This window comes from Hyperolius riggenbachi, chromosome 9, assembly GCF_040937935.1.
Source record: "Hyperolius riggenbachi isolate aHypRig1 chromosome 9, aHypRig1.pri, whole genome shotgun sequence".
Lineage (NCBI taxonomy): Eukaryota > Metazoa > Chordata > Amphibia > Anura > Hyperoliidae > Hyperolius > Hyperolius riggenbachi.
Genome location: NC_090654.1, coordinates 119,235,284 through 119,259,558, shown reverse-complemented (window position 1 = coordinate 119,259,558; position 24,275 = coordinate 119,235,284). Strand labels below are relative to the sequence as shown.

At 45.2% G+C, this 24,275-nt stretch overlaps 1 protein-coding gene across 2 annotated transcripts in view; it reads right to left on the bottom strand.

The window, feature by feature from the left end:
- PLCB2 (phospholipase C beta 2) overlaps window positions 1-21,970 on the bottom strand; it is a 377,710-nt gene extending 355,740 nt beyond the window's left edge. The window contains exon 1 of one of the 2 annotated variants that reach the window (XM_068253400.1): window positions 21,682-21,970. In XM_068253400.1, the coding sequence (XP_068109501.1) occupies window positions 21,682-21,765 (84 nt within the window). In that variant the 5' untranslated portion in view covers window positions 21,766-21,970. Of the gene's footprint in view, window positions 1-17,796; window positions 17,811-21,681 lie in introns of those variants that run through there. The other variant, XM_068253401.1, reaches the window with a different exon arrangement.
- Window positions 21,971-24,275: the final 2,305 nt, after the last annotated feature.

Genomic DNA, 24,275 nt, shown 5'->3' with positions numbered 1-24,275 from the left:
ATTTCTAGGAGACCTGGGTCTAGCCTGTCCACGTGGGCTGCAGCTCTTTTGCTGCCATGTGACTCTGTCCACTGCCGCTGCCCCGGAACGGCAATTCTTCTTGCTGTAGGGAAACATTACTGATACTAGTGGATGCCTTACTGAATGCTACCACCACTACCACTTATACGCCAATCGAAGTTGATAACGCAGATTCTTTGCTGAACTAGGCCGCAAGCTGGGGCTGGATTTCTGAGTGCAGCCATGTGATCCACCAGCCACACCATCAACCAGCTAGACAACATCAGGACTCTCTGAACTCTCTGTCTCTCTCTGGCTTACAGAGGAACTCCAGTGAATATAACGTAATAAAAAAGTGCTTCATTTTTACAATAATTATGTATAAATGATTTAGTCAACGTTTGCCCAGTGTAAAATATTTTAAATCCCTGATTTATATTCTGACATTTATCACGTGGTCACTGCTGGCAAGTGATGTAGCTGCTGCTTGCTGTTTTGGCAGTTGGAAAATTTCCCACAATGCAACAGGGTTCACAGAGAGGAAACTGCCAAGAGTACATACTCAGAATTTCTTTGTGGGAGGGGATTCACCACAATATCAGCCATACAGCGCCCCCTGATGGTCTGTTTGGGAAAAGGAAGAGATTTACCATGTAAAAGGGGATATCAGCTACTGATTGGGATAAAGTTCAATTCTTGGTCGGAGTTTCTCTTTAACTATCCTTCTTCTCATTCTCTCTCTCTCTCTCTTCCTTTCTTTCTCCCTTTCTTCTCTCTTTTCTCTCCTTCTCTATGTACTGTTGGACATTACGCGGGCATCCGAGTTGCTGCAGAGTAGTTAAGCGCCGCCAATGAGGGTGGCAGCTCCACTCACACAGGCACAGCACTAGGACCCCTCTAGTTTTTGTTACTATGTATATGCCTACTCTTTGTATACTACGCTGTATGTGTTATGGCACTCAAGTGTATACCTACTGCATGTCTGATACTGTACCGTACCATCACTGACCGACCCTGTATGTGCCAAAAACTAATTCCGGGTACAACTCCCATTGTACTTGGCAAAAATACATTATACTGACTAGAAACAGCTATTGAGGCACTAATAAATGCAGGAGAGACCCTCAACAATGGGCTGCTAGTTGCTATGGTTCTGAAAGGTCTACCTGAATCATTTAAACCTTTTGCCATCTATTTAACACAGAGACGAAATAACTTTTGCTGACTTTAAGACCCAATTAGGGATTTTTGAGGACACTGAAAAATAGAGTAGCAACACAAGTACTGATAATATTATCTATATATATAATAGAGTACGTGCCTCAACCTTCAAGCAAGAAGAAGTAGCACCCTGCCCCCAGGGCCGGGCCAAGCAAGAAGAAGGGGCCAGTCCAAGCAAGAAGAAGTAGCGCCCTGCCCCCAGCGGCAGTCCTAGACTTGACGCCGAGCTGGAGGGGCTAGCGGGCAGGAAGGGGGTATTGGGCACAGCGGCGGGGAAGGGGGTCGGACCCCCCTCCCTCACCTGGGTCCCCATCTGCGCTCCCCCTCTAGCTGAAGTTCAGCAGCAGCAGCCGCTATTAGTAAGGGGCAGTGGGCGGGGATGACTCACCTCTTCCACGTTCCAGCGTGCATTCCACTGTTGTCACTTCCTGCAATGCTGTCCACTTCCAATACAGTGGGCTACATTGCAGGAAGTGACGACAGTGGAACGCACGCTTGAACGCCAAAGAGGTGAGTCTCCCCACCCGCTGCCTCTTACTAATAGTGGCGGCTGCTGCTGAGCTTAAGCTGGAGGGGGAGCGCACATGGGGGACCCAGGTGAGGGAAGGGGGGGGTCCTGCTGAGCTTACACTGCAGGGGGAGCGCACATTGGGACCCAGGTGAGGGAGGGGGGTTCTGCTGAGCTTAAGCTGGAGGGGGAGCCCACATGGGGGACCCAGGTGAGGGAAGGTGGGGGGGGGGTCCTGCTGAGCTTAAGCTGCAGGGGGAGCGCACATGGGGGACCTAGGTAAGGTAAGGGGGGACCTGCTGAGCTTACGCTGCAGTGGGAGCACACATGGGGGACCCAGGTGAGGGAGGGGGGGTTCTGCTGAGCTTAAGCTGGAGGGGGAGCGCACATGGGGGACCCAGGTGATGCAGGGGGGGGGGGTTGTCCTGCTGAGCTTAAGCTAGAGGGGGAGCGTACATGTGGGACCCAGGTGAGGGAGGGGGGGTCTGAACCCCCTCCCCGCCGCTGTGCCCAATACCCCCTTCCTGCCCGCTATCCCCCTTATGCGGCGTATGCTACGCCGCTGGTCCGCTAGTTATTATTATTTATTGTATTTATAAAGCGCCAACATATTACGCAGCACTGCACAATAGATAAATGGGTTAACATAGAAGGTAGAACATACAGAAAACTCACAACAAAACAAGATCATGCAAATGTTTTGATAACAGTACAGTATCATAGGTCAAAATAGAGACTGTTCTATTCCACGAGAGAGGTGATTGTCAGTAAGATTGCATAATCAAGCTGGAAACACTAGGGAGGAGGGCCCTGCCAGAGGCTTACAATCTAAAGGGTGGGGGTGGAGACAATAGGTTCATCTGTTGAGAGGGTGTCTAACAGAACATATTATGGTATGATAATATAATGAAGACCAGCACCCCTGTTTCAACAGTAAGGGACAAAGGCATCCGTATCTGCTACAGTTGAAATCAGAAAGGTCACAAAGCCAATGCATGCAAGTAGACTGACTAAAAGGAGGACACAGTGGCGTAATCATTGCAAGAACCCCACTCACAGAGAAACATTGCAGACGTAAAGCACAAGAGAACGCAAAGAATGTAGCTGATGATACAGAATGTAGTTGATAATACAGAATGTAGTTGATGGTAAGACCAGTTGAACAATTCAAATGCAAAAGGACTAAAGGGGCTTATACACCGGTCGATTTCAGCCATCGATCGATCAGAAATTGATTGTATTAAATCTATCGATCGATCAATTTACGGCCGATTTTGATCAATTTGATCTATCTGACAGGATGGAAAATCTAGGTCGATCTGCTGCTTACAGCAGATTGATGGCCCATAGAGTTGCATTGGTTCTAATGGTCCCATAATGCATTTAGATCAATCCGACAGTTGGATAGACGTCTTATAAGTCAGTTGTGTGAACAATAGCAAGCAACTTTTTCTGGTTGTTTAAGCTTGTTTCACAACAAAAGTTGTTTAATAATTGTGCTGCATAAAAGACCGCTGTTGAGCGTGTGTATGGGGCTTTAGGGCTCAGCCACACTATAATCGCTTTTCTGAGCGCTTGTGACTGATAAGCGCTTTCTGAGTGCTTTTTAAAAATCGCTCCCATTCACTTTCATTAAAATTGCCGTAAAATTGCGTAAAAATCGCATCGATTTTACGTGTACACGATTGCCGTGATTTTTACAGTGACTTTAATCAATCACAAGCACATTTGTAAGTTACATTTGTGGAGTGTAAACAGTTTATGATGCAACTGTACCAAATGATTCCTTTTTAGCAGTATAAGTGCAAGTGGGGGTGTAATGCTAGGTACACACTATGAGATTTTTTTGTCAGATTTACTGTCAGATTGATTATTTCTGACAGGTCCGATCTGATTGATTTTCCATAGGAGTGAACGGAAAATCGATCGGAAATCAGATTGGACCTGTTGGAAATAATCGATCTGACAGTAAATCTGACAGAAAATCTCATTGTGTATACCTAGCATTAAGATATGTAATGATTCACATGCCCTTATTAAAGGGGTACTGTTGTGAAAAATTGTGAAATTTAAAATATGTGCAAACATTTACAAATAAGAAGTACATTTTTTGCAGAGTAAAATGAACCATACATGACTCTTCTCCTATGTTGCTGTCACTTACAGCAGGTAGTAGAAATCTGACAGAAGTGACAGGTTTTGAACTACTCCATCTCTTCATAGGGGATTCTCAGCAAAGCTTTTATTCTTTATAAAGCTATTCCCTAAAAATAATTTAAACAATGATGCTGGCCAGCTTCCCTGCTCGCTACACAGTTTTTTGGCAGTTGGACAGAGCAACTGCCATTCACTAAGTGCTTTTGAAAATAAATAAATCCCTGAGAATCCCCCCATGAAGAGATGGACTAGTCCAAAACCTGTCGCTTCTGTCAGATTTCTACTACCTACTGTAAATGACTCTGGAAAAAACGTACTTCTTATTTGTCTATGTTTTCACATATTTAAAATTTTACAATTTTTCGCTATAGTGCCCCTTTAAGTACAGCTTGTCCACTGATCTGCTGAAACGTACAAGATAAGATTTATATAGCTCCCAACTGTCCCTCTTTTGGTGGGACAGTCCCTCTTTGAGAGCCATGTCCCTCTGTCCCTCTTTCTTCCTCATTTGTCCCTCTTTCAGGACAGATGTACAAATCTATGGAAATAAGTACCGGTATATTTTTTCACTGAAAAATATTTTTAATTGACTCTAAATTTTATTCCTATCCTTTAAATTGATACATTTCTACTTTTCTTCAAATGCTAAATTGCTAATATGAAGAAAAATTAATCAGGATAGAAAGGATCAATGTGGTTTGAATTATAAAATAACATATTTTTCTTATGGAATGTTTATGGTATATGTGACCAGGGGTGTGGCAGGGGCGTGGTAAGGGGTGTGACAGGGGCTTGGCTTAAGTGTCCCTCTTTCTTATCTCAAAACCTTGGGATTTATAAGATTAGAACGTAGCATCAGGCCAGTCATCCCACCTCTTTTCAAAATGGCAACAATTTTTTGCTGTAGGTAACCTCTGATTAAGTACTTATCATTGCATGCTCTGTTTCCTTTACACTACTTTGCTTGAGAATTGCCATAACTTAGGATCAAGGGTACTTTACATCAACCTTGTTCACATGAAGAGCCCACTAATGCTGATTGCTGAATACACAATTAGAAATCAGCGAATAGTGGGGAAGAGCCATACTCAAACTCTCCATCAAACATCAAATCCTTTGGGTGTGTTTTATAAACAATAACATTTAAAGAAGTGTTTAAAATGGAGAAATCTTTCCGTATTGACAGAGCAATTTACACTAATTGCAGCATTCAGTGTTCAAAGCAAATAACCCCATACTTCTTCCTCATGTAAAGAGGAAATCCTGTAACAGCATGACACTGATGTCACAAGCACCAGCCAAGCTCAGTGCAAACATGCCTTCTTTGCGCCTGATGCTGGGAATACACTATGCAATTTTGTTAGATTTTCTGTTAGATTTAAGGTCCGTACACACGCCGGACTGGAGGCAACGACGGGTCCGTCGTCACCTCCCGCTGGGTGGGCGTTCCAGCGACAGTCCGGCGTGTGTACAGTCTGTCTGCAGACTGATACTGCTGTTTCTGAGCGATCCACCCGGCGGATCGCTCAGAAACAGCAGTATCAGTCTGCAGACAGACTGTACACACGCCGGACTGTCGCTGGAACGCCCACCCAGCGGGAGGTGACGACGGACACGTTGTTGCCTCCAGTCCGGACCTTTACCTGCCAGATAGAAATTATCTATCTAACCATCTATCTGCCTAGCAATTAGGCATTGTTCTACTCAGCAGAAGATAACCAGAAGACAATGCACCAGAGATAATGACCAGGCTATACAGAAAATAATCTAATTACAGTAAAGGGGCCCATACACTCAGCTGATTTTCTGGCCGAAAAAAAGTTGATTGATCGATTGCAAATGGGTTGGCCAATCGGCCGATCGACAGGCGATTTTGATCGATTTCGATGGATTTCCATCGAACTGGCAGGGTGGAAAATCTAGGTCGATCTGATGAGATTGCTTATCATTTTGCATTGGCCCTAATGGAAATCTGATGGCAAAAAAATGCCATCAGAGCGAATTTCAATAGATTTCAAACTGAAATCTATTGGAATTCTATCTTAGTAAAAAATGTTCTAAAAACACATCAGATAGATAAGAAATCCATCTGATGATCTATCTGCTGCTAATCTGACGAGTGTATGGGCACCTTTAAACTAACAGAGTAACAGAAAAATCTAATACTGGGATTACACGATACGTTTTTTGCGTTAGATTTAGCACGCGATCTATTAACCATTCGATTTTCTGCTCGATTCTCTTATCTTCCACTCGATTTTCTTATCTTTTTTCTAGGGATGGGACGACGAATCCGGAGAATCCACGAATCCCTCGAATATTGGGAAATATTCGAGATTCGTGGATTCGAATCCCGACGCCATTTTCCACTTTACGAATCCGCCGAATCCCGATGCTGCATCGCCGCGCATCCGCCGATCGCACTCGTCCTCCTCCGCCCCCCCGCGTCTCCTCCGCCCGCCCTGCGCCTCCTCCGCCCCCCCGCATACTTTGTATCAACTCACCTGTCCAGTGGAGCGCAGAGCGGCAGACCTCTCGCTGACTTCCTGGTTCCCTCTAGTAACGGCTTTTACAATGATGTCATCAGTAAAAGCCGGTCCGGACACTAGAGGGAACCGAGAAGTAACGACGAGGTCTGCCGCTCTGCGCTCCACTGGACAGGTGAGATGATACTTATGCAGGGGTGAGCGGAGGAGGCACGGGGACGGAGGAGGCCGTGGGGGTGAGCGGAGGAGGCACGGGGGGGGGGAGCGACGCCTACCTACCTACCTACCTACCTACCGGCCACTATACCTACCTACCTACAGGCCCCCTATACCTACCTAAAGGCCCCCTATACGTACCTACCTACCTACCGGCCACTATACCTACCTACCTACAGGCCCCTATACCGACCTAAAGGCCCCCTATACGTACCTACCTACCTACCTAAAGGCCCCTATACCTACCTACAGGCCTCTATACCTACCTACCTACATACCTACCTATACTTAAGGCCCTATACCCTGCTACCTATACTGAAGGTCCCTTTAACTACCTACCTACCTACAGGACACTATACTTACCTACCTACCGGCCACTATACCTACCTACCTACCTGCCACTATACCTACCTAAAGGCCCCCTATACGTACCTACCTACCTACCTAAAGGCCCCTATACCTACCTACCTACCTAAAGGCCCCTATACGTACCTACCTACCTACCTACAGGCCCCTATACCTCCCTACAGGCCTCTATACCTACCTACCTACCTAAAGGCCCCCTATACGTGCCTACCTACCTAAAGGCCCCTATACCTACCTACCTAAAGGCACCTATACCTACCTACCTACATACCTACCTATACTTAAGGCCCTATACCCTGCTACCTATACTGAAGGTCCCTTTAACTACCTACCTACCGGCCACTATACCTACCTACCTACCTACAGGCCACTATACCTACCTAAAGGCCCCCTATACGTACCTACCTACCTACCTAAAGGCCCCTATACCTACCTACCTAAAGGCCCCTATACCTACCTACATACCTACCTATACTTAAGGCCCTATACCCTGCTACCTATACTGAAGGTCCCTTTACCTACCTAAAGGCCCCTATACCTACCTACATACCTACCTATACTTAAGGCCTCTATATACCCTGTTACCTATACTGAAGGCCCATATACCCTGCTACCTATACTGAAGGCCCATATACCCTGCTACCTATACTGAAGGCCCATATACCCTGCTACCTATACTGAAGGCCCATATACCTTTCTACCTATACTGCAGGCCCCTATACCTTGCTACCTATACTGAAAGCTACCAATATTGAAGGCACCCATACCTAGCTAGCTATACTGAAGGCACCTTTACCTCGCTACCTATACTGCGGGCAACTATACCACGGATCGCACAATTCGTATGTGCAGGATTCGTTAGATTCGAGATTCGAAAGGTTCGAGATATTCGAGAACCTTTTTAGATTCGGATCCGGATTCGAAGAAATTGTGGATTCGTCCCATCCCTACTTTTTTCCATTGACTTCTATAAGAAATTGAGCGGAAACGAATCGAGCGGAACATCAGACATGTCGGAATTTTATCATCGAATGCATCTATCGGAACGATTCTTACAACGAAACGTATCGTGTAATCCCAGCATAACAGAAAATTGTATGGTGTATTCCCAGCATGACACAAACAGCAGACACTGATAAAGCACCCTATACAGTTTACCACGTGTAATCAAGTTCACAGGAATTATTTATTTTTTTGTAACCTCAATCTAAATGAATACAGTGGTTTGCAAAAGTATTCGGCCTCCTTGTATTTTTCCACATTTTGTCACATTACTGCCACAAACATGCATCAATTTTATTGGAATTCCACATGAAAGACCAACACAAAGTGGTGTACACATGAGAAGTGGAACGAAAATCATACACAATTTCAAACATTTTTTACAAATAAATAACTGCAAAGTGGGGTGTGCGTAATTATTCAGCCCACTTTGGTCTGAGTGCAGTCAGTTGCCCATAGACATTGCCTGTTGAGTGCTAATGACTAAATAGAGTGCACCTGTGTGTAATCTAATGTCAGTACAAATACAGCTGCTCTGTGACGGCCTCAGAGGTTGTCTAAGAGAATATTGGGAGCAGCAACACCATGAAGTCCAAAGAACACACCAGACAGGTCAGGGCAGGGGCGTAACAATAGACCCTGCAAGGGATGCAGCCGCAGGAGGGCCCAGAAGCCACAGGGGCCCCATCCTGAGAGAATGACAACTAAGGGCAAGGATAGAAAAAGCTTTCTGCTGTCTGCACAATTGTTCTAATGACTGCATCTGCTCAGCCACTGTTAAGGAATCATACAAAGTTCTGCAGACAAAAATTTGTAGACAGTTAATATTCAATGTTCAGCAGGGTCTTGTGTCCAGCTCTTTTCTTCCCCCATCCTCTCTACCCCTCCCCAAGTGCTGTGTCCTGTAGTGATGCTTGCAGGGTCTGGGCACAGAGAGAAAGTGCTTTCTATTCTCTGCAGGTTTGGCGAAAGGGGCCCCATCCAAAGTTTTGCAGGGGGGCCCAATGATTTCTAGTTACACCCCTGGGTCAGGGATAAAGTTATTGAGAAATGTAAAGCAGGCTTAGGCTACAGAAATATTTCCAAAGCCTTGAACATCCCACTGTTCATGCGATCATTCAGAAATGGAAGGAGTATGGCACAACTGTAAACCCACCAAGACAAGGCCGTTCACCTAAACTCAAATGCCGAACAAGGAGAGTGCTGATCAGAAATGCAATCAAGAGGCCCATGGTGACTCTGGATGAGCTGCAGAGATCTACAGCTCAGGTGGGGGAATCTGTCCATAGGACAACTATTAGTCGTTCACTGCACAAAGTTGGACTTTATGGAAGAGTGGCAAGAAGAACAGAAAAGCATAAGAAGTCCCATTTGCAGTTTGCCACAAGCCATGTGGGGGACACAGCAAACGTGGAAGAAGGTGCTCTGGTCAGATGAGACCAAAATGGAACTTTCGGGCCAAAATGCAAAACGCTATGTGTGGCGGAAAACTAACACTGCACATCACTCTGAACACACCATCGCCATTGTCAAAATATGGTGGTGGCAGCATCATGCTCTGGGGGTGCTTCTCTTCAGCAGGGACAGGGAAGCTGGTCAGAGTTGATGGGAAGATGGATGGAGCCAAATACAGGGTAATTTTGGAAGAACCTCTTGGAGTTTGCATAAGACTTGAGACTGGGGCGGAGGTTCACCTTTCAGCAGGACAACGACCCTAAACATAAATCCAGGGCAACAATGGAATGGGTTTAAAACAAAACATATCCATGTGTTAGAATGGCCCAGTCAAAGTCCAGATCTAAATCCAATCGAGAATCTGTGGCAAGATCTGAAAACTGCTGTTTACAAACGCTGTCCATCTAATCTGACTGAGCTGGAGCTGTTTTGCAAATAAGAATGGGCAAGGATTTCAGTGTCTAGATGTAGATGTAGCTGGTAGAGACATACCTTTTTTATTCGGCTACAAGGTTTTTGATTCTGCTACAAATGGGCACCCCTTTGTAGCCCATATTTTTTATTCAGCTACAAAGTTTTTGATTCTGCTACAAAAGGGCACCCTTTTATAGCTGAATTTTTTTATTCAAGGGTGCCGGAGGGGTGTTAGGATTAGGCATCACAAGCGGGGGAGGGTCTTAGGGTTAGGTTAGGCACCACTAGGGGCCTAGGGTTAGCCACCAGCAGGGGGAACATAGGGTTAGGCGCCACCAGGGGAGTCTTAGGGTTAGGCACCACCTGTGGGGTCTTAGGGTTAGGCACCATCAGGGGAGTCTTAGGGTTAGGCACCACTAGTGGGTTTAGGATTAGGCACCATCAGGGGAGTCTTAGGGTTAGGTACCACCAGGGTCGTCTTAGGGTTAGGCACCACCAGGGGAGTCTTAGGGCTAGGCACCACTAGGGGGATTAGGGTTAGGCACCATCAGGGGAGTTTTAGGATTAGGCACCACCAGGGGAGTGTTAGGGTTAGGCACCACCAGGGTAGTCTTAGGGTTAGTCACCACCTGGAGGGGTCTTAGGGTTAGGCAACACCAGGGGAGTCTTAAGGTTAGACGCCACCTGTGGGGTCTTAGGGTTAGGCACCACCAGGGGAGTCTTAGGGTTAGGCAACACCTGGGGGTCTTAGGGTTAGGCACCACTAGGGGGATTATGGTTAGGCACCATCAGGGGAGTCCTAGGAATATGCACCACCAGGGAAGTCTTAAGGTTAGACACCACCTGTGGGGTCTTACGGTTAGGCACCACAAGGGAGTCTTAGGGTTATGCAACACCTGGGGGGTCTTAGGGTTAGGCACCACCAGGGAAGTCTTAGGGTTAGGCACCACCAGGGAAGTCTTAGGGTTAGGTACCGTCAGGGGAGTCTTAGGGTTAGGCACCACCAGGGGAGTCTTAGGGTTAGGTACCATCAGGGGAGTCTTAGGGTTAGGCACTACTAGCGGGATTATGGTTAGGCACCATCAGGGGAGTCTTAGGGTTAGGCACCACCAGGGGAGTCTTAGGGTTAGGCACCACCTGGGTGGTCTTAGGGTTAGGTACCATCAGGGGAGTCTTACGGTTAGGCACCACCTGGGGGGTCTTAGGGTTAGGCACCACCAGGGGAGTCTTAGGGTTAGGCACCACATGGGGAGTCTTAAGGTTAGACACCACCTGTGGGGTCTTAGGGTTAGGCACCACCAGGGGAGTCTTAGGGTTAGGCAACACCTGGGGGGCCTTAGGGTTAGGCACCACCAGGGAAGTCTTAGGGTTAGGCACCATCAGGGGAGTCTTAGGGTTAGGCACCACTAGGGGGATTATGGTTAGGCACCTCCAGGGGAGTCTTAGGGTTAGGCACCACCAGGGGAGTCTTAGGGTTAGGCACCACCTGGGGGGTCTTAGGATTAGGCACCACCTGGCGGTCTTAAGCTTAGGCACCACCAGGGGAGTCTTACGGTTAGGCACCACCTGGGGGATCTTAGGGTTAGGCACCACCAGGGGAGTCTTAGGGTTAGGCACAACCTGGGGGGTCTTAGGGTTAGGCACCACCAGGGGGTTAGGGTTATGGGAGGGCTCTGTATGAGTAGGGAGACGTTAGGTCATAGTAATCACCAGGGGCTGTCATAGGGTTTGGCACCACCAGGGAGGGGTTAGGCACCACCAGGGGGGTTAGGCACCATCAGGGGCGGGTTCTGTGTGAGAGTAGGGAGAAGTTAGGTCATAGTAAACCCTTTTCTCAGCTATATATAGAGCCCTTTTATAGCCCAACAAATTTTGCCTATAGCAGCATTAAAGATGGCCCGAACTGTTCGGCCGCGAACTTGTTGGCGCGGACATCGGTGGATCGCATTCATGGTGAACCGCGAACTTTATGCGAGTTCGACCCGCCCCTATACTACATCATTAGGCTAAATTTTGACCCTCTACATCACAGTCAGCAGATACAGGGCAGCCAATCAGGCTACACTCCCTACTGGAGGCCCCCCCCCCCCCCCCCCAATAAAAAGCAGCAGCGTTGGCCATTTCCTCACTCTGTGTGCTGCATAGGTAGTGAGAGTAGGGAGAGAGGTTGCTGCACAGATTAGGGACAGCTTAGTTAGACTGTTGTTAGGCTTGTTAACTTGCTCCTTTCTAATACTTATTGCTAAGAAGCACCCAAAAACAGCTCTTTTGAGAGCTAATGTTCTTTTGATGTGTTTTTCTTTTTTTTGTGTGGCCCACTGACAATTGCATATACAGCCCTGTCAGTCGCAGCTGGCCCTTGCTAATTGCTATACTGTGCAAGGCCCAGCACATTCAGTGACTACCTTTTCACTGCACCTGTGTGGGACAGCTGCATATTTGTAATACCAGTCACTGCATACCTGTTCATGTTCACTGCACCTGCATGACAGCAGCACGCAGTGTTATATACCAGTCACTGCATACCTGTTCACGGTACCTGTGTATGTGACAGTTGCACATTTTTAATACCAGTCACTGCATTCTTGTTCATGTTCACTGCACCTGCATGACAGCAGCACGCAGTGTTATATACCAGTCACTGCATACCTGTTCACGGTACCTGTGTATGTGACAGCTGCACATTTTTAATACCAGTCACTGCATACCTGTTCATGTTCACTGCACCTGCGTGACAGCAAGCAGTGTTATATACAGTCACTGCATGCCTGTTCAGTGTACCTGTGTGTGTGACAGCTGCACATTGTATTGATACCAGTCACTGCATACCTGTTCAGTGTACCTGTGTGTGTGACAGCTGCACATTGTATTGATACCAGTCACTGCATACCTGTTGCTGCATACCTGTTCACTGCACCTGTGTGTGTGACAGCTGCACATTATATTGATACCAGTCCCTCCATACCTGTTCACTGTACCTGTGTGACTGCACATTGTATTAGTCAAGTCAGTGCATACCTTTCACTTCATCCCCCCAATATGGACAAAACAGGCAGAGCCAGAGGCAGGCCACCCGGCAGGTCTGTTCGAGGTTGTGCTGTCAAGATTTCGTGCGGCTCTGGACCAAAGTACAGTGTTCAGAAGGCATGTGCCATCAAACCCCAAGATTGTCATGACGTAGTTGACTATTTAACACAGAACACCTCATCTTCCTCAGCTTCCGCACGGTTCCGTGCCATATCTTCCTCCTCCTGCTCTGATTCTGGCACCCCACTTAACAGTCAGTCGGCCGCCACCACCACCACCACCACCAAAAACCATCATCCCAGTGCTCAGCAGTGTGGAAATTTTTTTGTGTGTCTGCCTCAGATGCGAGCAATGCCATCTGTAATCTCTGCCACGAAAAATTGAGCCATGGAAAAACCAAGACCCGGGTAGGGACAACTTCCTTACGAAGGCACATGATGACAAAGCACAAACTGCAATGGGATGACCACCTGAGGAAAAGCAGCACACAAAAGCAAAGCCACACACCGCGGTGGAAGATACCAGGCCGCAATTATTATTATTACAAAATGTCATTGCATGAGATTACCCAGCTGCTAGTCAGGCTTGTAACCCCCCCTGCTTTCCTCTTCTGGACAGTGCTGCCTTGTTAATCTAAATTCTTGTTACCATGGTGATAATTGGTACCACAGTTCAGGTACTATATAGCCAAACTCTGGATTGTCTTCAGTGCACGTAAATCTGAGCAGTGGTATTGGATATATACCTGTACATACTACTATTACTCAGCTGCAACAGAATGGTATCTGCTGTAATGCTCGGCTATAGTGTTAGTGGTAACTATGGAAGAGGTTAGTGTAAGCCATAGGTAGGGGGAGGTTAGTGTTAGGCATTGGTATGGGGAATGTTAATGTTAAGCGTAGGTATGTAGGTTAGGTGTAGGTAGAGGTGAGGTTAGTGTTAGGTATAGGTGGTGGGGAGGCGGATCAGTTCATTTCGGCACGCGGCTCTGAGAGCCGAGCGCCAAAACTGGGTGCTGTCATAGCAGCAGTGCTATGATGCGCACCCGACGTAGCGTTAATTCGGGGCTCTGGCGGCTGCCACACCCCGAATTACATCTCCCTCCGAGTTACGACAACTCGGAGGGGAAATAGTATTTAACACCGCCCCGAAGTTTAGCGGCAGCGGGGAGAGCTGTCATTTGGCGGACAATAGGCAAAAATGAAGCGCTGATAAGCGCTGATAAGCGCTGAGAAGGAAGTGCCCGCGGGGACGAGCGGGAATCGATCCGTGCGCACGCGCGGACGAGCGGTGACGCGCCGGCATCGAGCCGCTGGCTCCATTCTGGCGCATAAACGTGCCGTGTATGCCCAGCATTAGAGGATAGGGTAGGAGGTTAGCATTAACAAGCAGTGAAATTAGCTGTACACAGATTTCTGATGCTAAGCCATTATTTGAATATCATTTGCAATGACAAAAAACAGCAATACACAGCACCTAACTTAACACACACCATCTATACACCATACTGATTTTTTTTTTATAAGGGAACATAAAAAAAGAGTTTAACTTACCTGTGTGCTTCTATCAGCTCCCTGCAGCCGCCCGGTGCTCACGCCATCATGGAACGATACTCCAGTCCCCCGTAGCGGCTCAGTTTCATTTTCTGCGACTCAGCCAGTCGATGGCCATTGTGCCTGCGCAGCGCTGGCCACACACGTACTTTATCACGCCCCTCCCGCCAGGAGCGTCCTGTGCATGCGCAATAGGAAAAAAAATCTCGCACTGCGCATGCGCAGGATGCTCCTGGCGACGGGAGTGTGTCAAAGACACGCACGGCAGGTGCAGTATCCATCGAAAATAAAACTGAGCCACTGCGGGGGACCGGAGGATAGTTACATGATGACGCAGACACAGGGCAACTGCAGGAGGCTGGTAGAAGCCCCAGGTAAATCAAACTCTTTTTTTTACGTTCAGTTTAGGTTCCCTTTAAGTAGTTTCTACAGAGAAAAAGTATTTGCTGACCAGAGTAGTTCCAGGAATGGTAGAAATACTCACAGACTCCAATCACTTTTCCAGTGCACTGCCAATGGTGTTGTCTCTTTTGGCACAAACTCAGTCCCTGAAGCTAGTATGACATTAATAGGGCGGACTACTGCCTATCCTATGGCCTTGTATGCTGTGTCCCCGGTTTGAATCCCAACCAGGGCACTATCTGCACGGAGGTTTCCTCCCACATCCCAAAATCACACAGATAAGTTAATTGGCTTCCCCCTAAAATTGGCCCTAGACTACTATACATATGACTATGATAGAGATTAGATTGTGAGAACAGTTAAGTGACATGACAATGTACTCTGCACAGCACTGTGAAAGATGTCAGCACTATATTAATACCAAATACTAGTAATAATATCTTCACAGTGCTAATGAAAATGCACTGTTGGGGTAGCAGCCTTGTGGCTGCGCATATTCCTTGTACGCACTGACCAAATCCTTCAGCCATTGCGCCACTCTGCCTCACCTATAGGCCAAACAATAGTGGCTTACGTACCAGGTGAAGACATTTTCATAATAGTGAAATGACTAATAAAGCAAGTTGTTTCCATATTATTTTTACAGATGCACTTAAAGAAACGAGGCCAGGCTATAACTAAGATATTGATCCTGCACACAATATTGGCTTCATATGATTGACTTCACCATCATTCTTTGGTAGAAGGGATATAAGACCTGTACAAAACAATAAGGATTGTAGCTCCCATAGGAAATATTAACTTCTACTTTCTTGTTTAGATGTTATCACTTTCAGCCCACAATGGCAAAGCTTTCAGTTTTACTTTGAATATAGGAATATCCGGGCACAGCCTTACCACCACCAATCCAACCTCTTGAAATGCTCCACCGATTGTTTCCTTGTGATATTCCTCCTGCGCGGGGAAATTTATATTGCTGTGAAATGTTCCTTTTTCTTGCGTATTTTATTAATAAACACCCTTGAAACAGAAATGCTCCACCGATAAAAAGCCCTAAAAGTCAATGTTTTCATTTAATTGGTATGAACAGAAAAAGAGAAAGAAATCCTGAAAAAAAGTAGGCTGCACCACCAATCTATATCTCAATCAATAAAGTTTATTGGTATAATTGAAACAAAAAAGTCACCCAGGCCCGGTTCTAGACTGGCACATATGAGGGGGCAGTCAAAAATAGGTAGGGTGAAAAAATGGGCGTGGTCATTTTTGGGCTAACTGTAAAGTAGTTATACCAGTAAATGTAGTTACATAAAAAAAAATGAAGTAGATGCACATAATGACAGACAGCGTTGCCCCGCTAAATGCACATAAGAGACAGCATTTCCCCAGTAAATGCACGTAATGACAGACAGCGATTCCCCAGTAAATGCACATAAGAGACATCTTTTCCCCAGTAAATGCACATAATAAGAGACAGCTTTTCCCCAGTAAATGCACATAATAAAAGACAGCTTTTCACCAGTAAATGCACATAATAAGAGACAGCTTTTCACCAGTAAACGCACATAATAAGAGACAGCTTTTCACCAGTAAACGCACATAATAAGAGATAGCTTTTCCCCAGTTAACACACATAATAAGAGACAGCTTTTCACCAGTAAACGCACATAATAAGAGACAGCTTTTCCCCAGTAAACGCACATAATAAGAAACAGCTTTTCCCCAGTAAACGCACATAATAAGAGACAGCTTTCCCCCAGTAAATGCACATAATAAAGGGACGGCTTTTCCTCAGTAAACACACATAATAAGAGACAGCTTTTCCCCAGTAAACACACATAATAAGAGACAGCTTTTCACCAGTAAACGCACATAATAAAGGGGCGGCTTTTCCCCAGTAAACGCACATAATAAGAGACGGCTTTTCACCCGTAATTGCACATAATAAGAGACAGCTTTTCACCCATAAACGCACATAGTAAGAGACAGCTTTCCCCCAGTTAACGCACATAATAAGAGACAGCTTTTCACCAGTAAACGCACATAATAAGAGACAGCTTTTCACCAACAAATGCACATAATAAGAGACAGCTTTTCCCCAGTAAACGCACATAATAAGAGACGGCTTTTCACCCGTAATTGCACATAATAAAAGACAGCTTTTCACCCATAAACGCACATAGTAAGAGACAGCTTTCCCCCAGTTAACGCACATAATAAGAGACAGCTTTTCACCAGTAAACGCACATAATAAGAGACAGCTTTTCACCAGTAAATGCACATAATAAGAGACAGCTTTTCCCCAGTGAACTCACATAATAAGAGACAGCTTTTCCCCAGTAAACGCACATAATAAGAGTCAGCTTTTCACCAGTAAACGCACATAATAAGAGACAGCTTTTCATACCTCCCAACTTTTTGAGATGAGAAAAAGGGACACTTAAGCCACGCCCCTGCCACACCCTTTCTCACGCCCCCACCACATCCCTAGTCATGCATACCATAAAGATTTCATAGGAAAAATATATTGTTTTTTAATTCAAGCCACACTGGTCCTTTCTATCCTGGTGCATTTTCCTTCATAGTAACATTTTAAAATTAGTAATATATCAATATAAAGGATGTGAATAAAGTTTAGAGTCAATCAAACACATTTTTAGTATAGAAATATACATATTTATATAGAAGGAGGGACAAAGTCCTGAAAGAGGGACAAATGAGAGGCAAAAAGGGACAGAGGGACAGGGCTCCCAAAAAGGGACTGTCCCTCCGAAAAAGGGACAGTTGGGAGCTATGAGCTTTTCACCATTAAATGCACATAATGACAAACAGCCAGTGTCCCTAGTATATGTAGCCAGGGATATATGTTCCCAGTATATGTAGCCAGGGGTATATGTGGCCAGTATATGTAGCCAGGGGTATAGATGTCCACTGTATATATAGTCATGTATATAGCTGTCCAGACTCCCCAGTGTATGTAAGTGGGACTTACCATGTCCCCAGGGCCCAGTATAGCCAGGTGTATAGATATCCCCAGGTGGGTGTCAGCAGAGAGAGAAGAGGGAGGATGGGCACAGCGGTGGGGTCGGGAAGGGGGGACATCTCCCCCCCTTCCCTCACCTTGGGGCTCCCCCTCTCTCTCGCTCCCCTCTCCAGAAATCAGCAGCGGGCTGTCGGCAGAAGACTTACTCTCTTCCCAATCCCAGCGCGGGAGAGAGAAATTGAGCTGTGCGCCACGCCACTACTCTGGTCTAGTACAGACCAGAGTAGTGGCGTGGCGCACATATCGATCTCTCTCTCCCTTGCTGGGAGGAGAGTAAAGTCTTCTGCCGTCGGCCTGCCGCTGCATTCTGGAGGGGGGAGAAAGAGAGAGAGAGGGGGAGCCCCAAGGTGAGGGAAGGGGGGGAGATGTCCCCCCTTCCCCGCTGTGACCACCGCTCTCCCTCTTCTCTCTCTGCTGACACCTCATGCAGTTATTTGAGGGGGCACCGCCCCCTCTCACCCCTCGCTAGAGCTGGCCCTGAAGTCACTACAACACTACTGAACAACACCCCAATACAAACTAATATCCCCAAGAGACTGTATCTGGGGGACTACCAATATAAGGCGCCTCACCTCTTAAAGTAACCCTATAAGCTGTATAACGTAATCCACCTTGGCTAAAAAAGAGCCTGATGTGAGGAGCAGAGAACCGGGTCTGTGTAATGGGGATGGTGGGATCAAAGTGCAAGTGCGTATAAATAATAGTGATAAGCCAACATTAAATATGCATATCAACATGATAAAAACATAATGCATCAAATAAATATGCTCATATGTATCAGAGAACTGAATACAAGTATATATAAACACATAATGGAATGGCAGCCGTGCAATCAGATAAGGGTGGAGGGAGCATTTGCGTGCCTTCCTCCACTCTTATCTGATTCCTGCGGTCATCTCTTTACCAACGGGACCAGCCTCTACATATTGTATGCACTATCATCCTGGTTTGTCTCTTGCCAGTAAGCATGTTTCATCATTTCAGGTCTGCCGTTCACTTATGTGTTTATTTATACTTGTATTCAGTTCTCTGAAACAGGTTACCTTCCAGGAATTTGGTTGTTATAAGTCAAATTTGTTAGTAAGTTGAGTCATCTGTTAAACATAGGGAAATGTGGATAAATGATTTACTTTTGGACAACTCTAGATTTAGATATATAACATAAATGTTTCTTTGGTTGTTTTCAATATATACAATGCTGTAACACAGTGGCGTAGCTAAGGAGCTGTGGGCCCCGATGCAAGTTTTACTTTGGGGACCCCCAAACACTCTATACGTAACAATTGATACGGTGCACCAAAACCTGCCAAGGACAACCACAGTGTCAGAGGTGCAAGAAGGGAATGGGGAGCAGTTTGTTAATGATTGCTACTATTCAAAGTATCTATAGAACTCATTATTATGAGCACAGGACCAATTGAGAACTAATACTGAAGTTGAGGGAGGGCCCTTCGGGGCCCCTCTGGCCCAAGGGCCCCAATGTGGTCACAACCTCTGCAAACACTATTGCTACGCCCCTGCTGTAACATGTAACAACAAAAATAAGTAATACAATTAACAGTACTGTACAGTATATTTTCAACATGAAGGCAACTTTGTATGTAGGAAAAATTGTAACTCAAGTCATTTGTAAATAGGGGACTACCTGATAAATTAGGGGCTCAAGGCCATATCGGCTTTGTGGTGCACTTTGCATTGCTATTCGCTATTTGCATTTTTCATTTTGGCGGTTCTCTCCCAATCCTTATTGGGATTGGGAAAACTCCTTTCTGATGCTCATAATTAATCCCCCTTATATGAACCACCTTCTGATGCCTAACCCTGACTTCCCCCTAACATCCAACCCTTCATAGCACCTAGACCCATGTTAACCCATTCATAAGACCTAACTTTAACCTACCCTCATGTTCTCCCCTTCATAAAACCTAACCCTAACCTCCCCCTAACAGTCAACTCTTCATAACACCTAACTTTAGCTTCTCCCTATTGTTCACCCCTTTATACCACTTTAACCTAACCTGTACTTAGGCTATGTTCATATTTTAACCTTCCTGGCGGTATGATTATTTCCAGATTTAGGGTCTAAAAGCCATACAATTTTTTCACAAGCTTTTAGACCCTAAAAAAAAGAAAAAAAATAACTTTCTAACCCTAGCGACTAAAACTAATCTTTCCTTACTCCTTCCCCTAATCAAACCCTGAGGGCTGGTACACACCAGAGCAGTTCTGGAGCGTTTTTAAAAACGCTAGCTGTTTTATGACAGCTTGGGTAATGAATTCCAATGGGCTGGTGCACACCAGAGCGGTTCGTTTTTTCCAAAAACGCAAACTCGGGGGCTGCAGCAAGATTTCTGAGACGTTTCTGCCTCAATGTTAATGTATAGGAAAGTGGAAAACCACTCTGAAAAACGATAGATCACACCGGTTTTCCAGGCGATTTTGTTACAGAAGCTGTTCAGTAACAGCTTTACTGAAACAATATATGAAATCTTCTACACAAAAATGCTCCAAAAAACACTACACATGTTTAGAAAACCTCTCTAAACATGCCCAGAATCACTCTGAAAATCTGCTTCAAAAACCTCTAGTGTTTTGTGCATCTGCTAGAGGTTTTTGGTGTGCACTGGCCCTAACTGTTGTTGATTCTAACCACTGCTGACCTTTTGTCCATTTTGGTGCCTGGCTATACCATAGCTGAAAACCAGTACCAAATTGAAGTACCATTCTGCTGATAATCTGGCATGCCCTCATTTGCCAAGTGCATTACAGGATGGGTCAGAATTCCTGTTTGCAAATATTAGCTTTTTTTTGTATACTGGCAAATTGAGACCTTTCTGTAATAAAAATCATAGCAAATAAGTCCAATGTTTGTCTCAGAACCTGTTATAAACACCACAACAACGTCTGGTAACTATAACCAAAAGCAATGATCCGAGCGCTGAAACTAGGCGCTGCCATAGCAGTAATGTTACACTGCCGTGGGGGGCGTAAGGGTAATTCAGGGTTCCGACGACCGCCAGACCCTTAACTACATCTCCCTCCAAGTTGCAATGACTCAGAGGGAGAATAGTATTTACACTGCCAAGGATTTGAGCGGCAGCAGGATGACCCGCATTCAACTCACCCTGTGCCCCGCTCACCGGCAGGGTACATATGCGTATGCAAAAAATTTAGTTAACCTAACACTATTCCTAAACCCTTCATAGTAAGGCTTGACCCTGATTCTCCAATATGCAAAAGTTTGCTTTTTGAGCTCAGAATTACAGTAACAGCCCATCAGTGCCAGCGCCCAACGCAGCCACTGATAACCACCGCTCAGTGGCGCAGCTAAGGAGCTGTGGGCCCCAATGCAAGTTTTACATTGGGGCCCCCAAGCACTCTGTACATAACAATTCATACAGCCCCCCAAAACCTACCAAGGTCAACCATAGTGTCAGAGGTGCAAGAAAGGGATGGGGAATCATTTGTTAATGATTACTAGCATTCAAAGCATCTATAAAAGGGATTATTATTAGCACAGGACCAATAGAGAGCTAATACTGCAGATGAGGGAGGGCCCCTCGGGGCCCCTCTGGCCCCAATGCGGTCACAACCTCTGCACCCCCTATTGCTAAGCCCCTGCCACCGCTGTCAAAACCGTTGTGCCAAATCCACCAGCTTTGTGCCTTGTGTTCTGATTCAGTTCACAAAAACATAACATTTAGTGTAATTTGTTCTGACAAATGTCATCTGTGTAAAATCCACTGTAACCCCATTCTCCTTATATGAAAAAGAAACTTCCTAAACCTGCAATAGCAAAGTCTGGACACTAAGTATAGAAGATAGAGTACTTACATCATCCCATTTGATGAAGCGTTCCCCTTTGCTCAGGTATGCTTTGATATCTGGAGGAGTTAGAATAGGATTGAACATAGACATCCTGTACAGTGACTGACAATCTCCACTCTCCTGTCTGGCTTGTCATATCATGCGTCCTGCAGCTTGTAAATAATCAGCCATTCTCATCAGCTGCCTTTCCTTTATAGCCCAACTCTGCTACAAACAAATCAGCAAGGATTCCACAATCTGCATTGTAAATAAGCAGTCTGTGAGCTGTACTCCTCTCGGCATGCAACGCTCTCACAGGTTGTCACATAGATCCTACAAACAGAAAAGTCACAGATACCTCCCTACAAGCTGTACCAAAGAACTTCCCTTTTTTTTTCTTGTTCTAATTTGTGCTTCCGGACAACCCCATCAGCTTATCTTAAGACAGCACTACTACTTATTGAGAAATGGCACAGTCGTGATGCATTTAGATATTCCGGAATATATGCATTGTGCCAATGCCATATACATGCATGTATGTGATCCATATTCCATAGCATACAAACTATTTACATGTATTATCAACTATTCCAAATGCTCATACTCATAGCACTGTTCAGTGATCTATGATCATTTCACTAAACTCCTCCCAGATCTTTAAAGAGTACCTGAACCGACATGTGACATGTGGGCGTATTCACAAGTCAGGTTGCGCACAACAATTTTACCATTAATTACGCCGGCAAGGCAGCACATGTACAATTAGGGTAACTGGTATTACCAAGGTAACACATACCGCCCCAATTTTTGAGATAAGAAAGAGGGACACTAAGACACGCCCCTGCCACACCCCCTAAGCATGATCCCACCACACCCCTCAATATACATATAACAAAGAATTCAGAATCAAGAAGAAAGTCAGCCGGCACCATCAAGTATAATGCTCTTTTAAGTATTAATACTTAAAAGAGCATTATACTTGATGGTGCCGGCTGACTTTCTTCTTGCTTCAGGAGTGGTGTTCCTACAGCCAGGGCACGTCACCAGTCAATCGTGACATTGAGTGCATATCTACAACGCTTCAAAAGAATTCAGAAACAAAAGATGTAGTTTTATCATTCAAACCACACTGGTCCTTCTATCACCATTACTTTTTCTTTATTTTATCATTTGGAAATAGGAAATATAACAATTTAATTGATGGGAATACAGTTTAGAGTTAGTTCAATACATTTTTCATTAGAAATATACATATATTTACACAGATCTGTACACCAATCTTGAAAGAGGGACACATGAGGAACAAAGAGAGACAGGGGGATTTGGTTCCCAAAGAGGGACTGTCCCTCCAAAAGAGGGACAGTTTTGAGCTATGGCAACGCACGTGTTGATAGAATAAGGTGCAACTTACCCTGCACAAAGCAACTTTACCAGACTTTTGTGAATATGCCCTCTGATTTGCTGTCTATGAACCTTGTTGCATTGTGGGAAATAACAGCTTTTTCCAACTGCCGGACAAGCAATATCTCCCTCTGTGCATAGAACTCTCGGTAATGAACATTCTGTACAGATCACCTGGCAGAACTAAAGCTGCCGCCGCCTGTGATAAATTTCCATTTGTAAATCAGGGAGGGGAAAGATTTCACGATGGCCAAACACTGACTAAATAATCTATAAATGAATACTGTCAAAATTAACAATTTTATTCATTATGTTATTTTCACTTCAGTTCCTCTTTAACTAGGCTGTGTTCATTGTTGTCTTTTTCTCACTGGAAGGTTCACATTCAGGAATGCAAATTACAGCTTTTTTCTATAAGGTAACACTCACTGATAACTAAGGTAATTACAGATGTAAAATTCTTGCCTGCAGAGAACAGCTTCTGAGTACAGGGAATAGATTAAAAAAAAGGTTAACAGTTCAGTGATTGTAATTCTCCCTCACTAAGGGCTGGTGCACACCGAGCGGGTTTTCAGGCGTTTTTGTAGCCGCTTGCAGCTGCGGATACGCTTGGTTAATGTATTTCAATGGGGTGGGTCATACCAGAGTGGGAGGCGTTTTGCTGAAACGCATACTCCCGGGGTGAGGCATTTTTTGGATTGCGGATGCGTTTCTGCCTTCAATGTAAAGTATAGGAAAAAGGCAAACCGCTCTGAAAAACGGCAGTTCAGAGCGGTTTTTCAGGCGTTCTTGTTACAGAAGCTGTTCAGTAACAGCTTTACTGTAACAATATATGAAATCTACTACACCAAAAACGCTTCCCAAAACCGCAAAATGATAGGTGAAACACTACAGAAAAATAAGAAAAAGCATTTCAAAATCTGCTAGCATTTTGCGGATCTGCTAGCGGGTTTTGGTGTGCACCAGGCCTAAAAGACTGTCATGTAGCTACAAAAAAAATGTTTTTTAGGAGTAGGAGGACAGATGTTTACATCATCAGTTTATTCTAGTTCACATTTGCTTTAACACTTTACAGTTTTCTTACTTCCTCTAGAAACTGACATTTCAGTAAACGAAGTGTAAAAAAGTCCTAAAAAATAAATTGTCCTTAAAGGAGTTGTCAGGCATATTTTAATAAAATAAACGCTACTTACCGGGGGCTTCCTCCAGCCCCAAGCTCC